This window comes from Tupaia chinensis, unplaced genomic scaffold, assembly GCF_000334495.1.
Source record: "Tupaia chinensis unplaced genomic scaffold, TupChi_1.0 Scaffold143815_1, whole genome shotgun sequence".
Classification (NCBI taxonomy): domain Eukaryota; kingdom Metazoa; phylum Chordata; class Mammalia; order Scandentia; family Tupaiidae; genus Tupaia; species Tupaia belangeri.
In genome coordinates, this window is record NW_006203665.1 from 19,497 (window position 1) to 24,155 (window position 4,659).

The 4,659-nt window shown below is 46.1% G+C and overlaps 1 protein-coding gene across 1 annotated transcript in view; it reads right to left on the minus strand.

Annotated features, from left to right (window-relative positions):
* The window catches only part of LOC102484733 (butyrophilin subfamily 1 member A1-like), a 16,268-nt gene that overhangs the window by 3,086 nt on the left and 8,523 nt on the right, over positions 1-4,659 (minus strand). The window contains exon 7 of the mRNA XM_027766991.1: positions 3,756-3,782. Within this exon, the coding sequence (XP_027622792.1) occupies positions 3,756-3,782 (27 nt within the window). The remainder of the gene's footprint in view (positions 1-3,755; positions 3,783-4,659) is intronic.

Sequence of the window (4,659 nt, forward strand, 5' to 3'; positions counted from 1 at the left end):
TCTCTCTCTCTCTCTTTCTCTCTCTCTCTCTTTCTGTCAAATTAAAAACAAATGAATAAATAAAATTTTAAAAAATATATTTGGACTTTAAGATGAGAGATTGGGGACCAGCAGATGGCATAATGGTTACATCACTGGACTCTCATATGGCCAACCATGGTTTGAGTCCAGGACCCTGTGGCTTGAAACTCACTAGGGGGCATATGCATGTGTACCCAAGATCCCAAGAGGAGAATGGAGAACAAGGGGTTGCAGCATGGCCATCCCCCCTGGGGGATGATTTCTCACTTTCTGTCTCTCTGTCTCTCTCTGTCTCTCCAGCAAGTACATGCACCCTATAGCAAAAAATATATTAAAAAAAAAAAAAAAAAAAGCTGAGAGATTGTCCTGTACTACCCAGATGGGCCCAACTGATCACAAGCCTTTGAAGGGAGAGACCTTTCTTAGTGAGGTCAGAGAGTAGCCGTGATCAGGGAAGCAGGTGCAGAGATGATCTGTGCTGCTGGTTTTGAAGACGGAAGGGGAGGACCTGAAGTGACGAAGAGAAAAGCACTGGGAGCCCCTCCCCTGTTATCCCAAGGCCCTCTCTCTGTCTCACTCTCACTTTTACTCTCTGGCAAGGACACATGCTGTCTGGCAATAGAAAAAAAAAAAATTTAAAAAGAAGAAGGAGGAGGAGGAAGAGGAGGAGGAGGGGAGGAAGGAGGAGGGACTAGCAGACAGTGTAATGGTTACATTGCTGGGCTCCCACACAGTTGACCGTGGTTCAAGTCCTGAACCTGGTGGCATAAAACTCACACCCGGCACATGTGCATGAGTGCCCAAAATCCCAAGAGGAGACTGGAGGATAAGGAATTTTGGTGTGACCATTCCCCTTAGGGTATGATTTCTAGCTCTCTGTCTCTCAGCAAGCACACATGCCCTATAGTAAAAATCTCTCTAAAAAAAAAAGAAAAAAGAAAAAGATATTAAAAAGAAAGAAAGCCTTTAATACATCAGAGAAGAGAGAGATGGTAAAAGAAGACTATCTGATTCTCATTTTTTTATAAACAAATCTTCAAAAGAATTAATAAGACTTTCTAAGGTGGTTCTCTATGCACCTTCTCCTCACATCTCCTCACACTTCAAAGTGGCTTAAAAGCTGGGCTGGCTGATGGTTAAGGCTGCCAAGTCCCACATAGCCAAGTGCACTGTTCGAGTCCCAGACCTGGTAGCTGGTCACGTGCGTGAGTGCCCGAAATCCTGAGAGGAGAATGGAGAAGGGACTGAGGTGTGGCCATCCCCCCCGGGAAGTGCTGTCTCTCTGTGTCTCTCTCTGTTTCTCTCTGTCTCTGGCGAGTCCACATGCGCTATAGCAAACTAAAAACAAAAGAAAAAGACAACAAAGAAAAAAGACTTAAAATAAATATGACTCTGGACCAACTCTATAGAGCAGGAGTGATGTGAGACTCAAAAAAGCCAGATCCCACATGGCACCACAGTTCAGATCCCCACTTTGGTGAACCTGAAACATGCTGGGCATGCACGCAAGTGTCCAAGATTTGATGGGCAGGAGGACTGGAGAAAGGGCACGGCCAGATCTTGCAGAGGTGCTCATCTGTCTCTCTCACTTTCTCTCACTCTCTCCTTCCCTCACACACACAAACAAACTCTATCATGAATTAAGACAAATAAAGAGGGCCCGCAAGTGGCGTGGTGGTTAAGGCACTCCTTACTACATGGCTGATGGCGGTTCAAGTCCTGGACCCAGCATCTTGAAAAACACGCTGGGCACATGTGCGTGTACCAAAATCATGAGAAGAGAATGGAGGAGAAGGAATTGCACTGCAGCCAGCCACCCTGGGGTGTGATATCTCTTTTACCCTTTCTCTCTCTGTGTTTGTCTCTCTCTGGCAACTGCATGCATACTATTGAAAAACTAAAAAAAATAAAAATTAAAAATTAAAAATAAATAAAAGTCTTTACTAAATTCTCTCAACAATATATCAAGGAGTCGGTTACATTTCTTGCACCCAAATAACCTGCGAACCCTCCCAGCACTCCCGACTCTAGTCAAACCACTCTGGCTGTGCCCTGCAGTCTCTCCCAACACAGCAGGAACCCAACCTCTGCAAAGCTGGTCCCAGGCACTCTGCGTTCCTAGTCCTCCCCTGCCCTCCTCCCAGCCTAGTCTTTTCTCCCCTGACTTGCTCTCCATCCTTTCTCTGGTCAATAATTTTAATATCTCTACACATTTCCCCAAATAAACACAATCAAGTGCCGAGCATTCAGGAAAAATAGAATTCTCCTAAAATGACAGAAAACAATTGTAAAAAAAAAAAAAATTACAAACTCACCTCAGGACCATAAGTGTACTGAAGGCCAATACCCTAGATTCTGAACACCTGCTCTCCAGTAACTGACTCCTCAGCAACCAGGGAGGCTTAGAGGAAGACACTCATCTCGAACAGAAAGTCAGAGCTTGAGAAAACAGACAGAAGACCAAAATCCCAGAGGACCAGGAAGAAATAGAAAAATCAAAACTAGATACATAAGAGAGAGAACTTTCAGGGTAGGTAAGATCCAGAACTGAGGGCCCCTGCGGGAAGCCCTGCATCCTAAGCCCTGGAATGTAATTTCTAGAACTTTCTGGGACCAGCAACTCCTGAGCACAGTCATCACCTTCACACTGAACTCTCCTCACAGCAGGACTCTCATTGTCACTGCACCAACAAGAAGTAGCAGTTAGGGCCAGCAGGTGGCGCAGTGGTTAAGAGAGGTGGATCCCACAGGGTCAACCTTAGTTCAAGTCCCAGACCCAATGTCTTGAAAATCATGCCAGGAGCTTGTGTCTGCATGGCCAAGATTTCAGGAGAAGAATAGAGGAGAAAGGATCTGGGGGAGGCCATCCCCCTGAGGGATGACTTTTTACTTTCCTTCTCACTGTCTCTCTCCTCTCTGGCAAGCACACGAGCCTGATCGCAAAAACCTTAAAAAAAAAAAAAAAAAAAAGAAAGAAAGAAAGAAAGAGAGAGAAAAGACGAAACCTCTGCTCCTAATATCAAACACAGAAAAAAGATAGCATGAATCTATACTGATGCTTGTAAACAAGTCATAATATCATTGGTATGGCAGAGATTTTGACAAATTCCTGAGATTAGAAGCCGATGGACTTGGATTAATGAAACAGAAGAGAAATAATAAATTCAAACACACTCAATTCAAAAGAACTGTGTCAGAAATTCCTGGAATAAGCCAAGCTCAAGAAAATAGATGCCCAGAGAAGGACAAAGATGTTGGGCAATATCAGAGAAAGTCATTAAAGAACTGCATTTAAAATAGATGCTGGTGGCTTGAAAAAGACACCGGGTGTGTGTGAGTGCCTGCCAAAATCCTGAGAGAAGAATGAAGAAGGGACTGCCATGTAGCTACGCCCCCACAGGGAGTGCTTTCTCAATGTCCTTCTTATTTATCAGTCTCCAGTAAGCACATGTGTCCGAGAGCAAAAATAATTTTTAAAAACGAAGAAGTAGCAGTTGAACAAGGTGTTTTAGGAGAACGTTGCTAACTCTAACAGTGCCCTCCCAAGGAAGAGCCCCGAGCAGAGGCAGAGCTGTGCTCCCTGCAGTCTCTGACGGAGGACAGCGAGGACCTGAGCCATCCTAGTGCAGAGACCCTGAGGGAGGAGAGCCTGAGCCATCCTAGTGCAGAGACCCTGAGGGAGAAGAGCAGGGCCACGGCGGGTAGGGAAGGCCAGAGGATACTCAGTCACTTACCCCCGTACAGCTGGGCCTTCTTCCAGGCTGAAAGGGAACACAGCTGGTGAGACCTCGGCCAGGACTAGCCCCTCAGAGGGACTCTTGGCAAGTCACGTGGCTGCTCTGGGCCTCAAACACCTGAACAATTCTATTCTATCTACATTCGATTTTGCTGCTAAGAATCAAACATTAAGCTATGTGTGAAAATACTTTAGGCAATAAAATATAAATTATACTCCCCATACCCTTTCAAGTTCTTCCTAAATATTAGAAAGCATTATTATAACCAGTTTTTTTCCAACAAATATCTATTTGGAACATAACTCAAAAAGAGCAATGATTTAAGGACAGGAATATACAGCAGGCTCTGGGGTAAAGTGGCCACTCTCTCCTAGCTGTCCTAGAGATGAGCGTCACTATTCCAGGGAGCGTCAGCCCACCCCCTCACACTCCACCCCAGCCAGCACCTAATCCTCGTCCCATCATGTTTTAATCAGCACCTTCAGGAGCTGGAAGAGGAACGACTCTCCCTGGATGGTGTTTTGGGGAGAGGAGGTGAGAGGTCACGCTCCTGAATCTGAGGACCCCACTTACTTAAATAGCTCATTTAAGGAAATATCTGGCTTTTAGTGTCTTAGAGTACACTGGAAGTGGGATGCACTAAAGGCTGGAAAACTGTCTATATGTGGATAGGTCAAGTGGGGTGAGGAGACCCGGGTGTACAGAAGGTCAGGTGGGGATGAGGAGACCCGGATGTACAGTAGGTCAGGTGGGGGTGAGGAGAACCGAGTGTACAGTAGGTCAGGGGTCACCATCACCCCCAGGTCCCCAAGCAGGAGCAGTGGCACAGATGTGGGAGAGCCATGGAGCAGGGTCTCCCCCCACCAGCTTCCACTTCTGCTCCCAGGGTGGAGGGACAGGG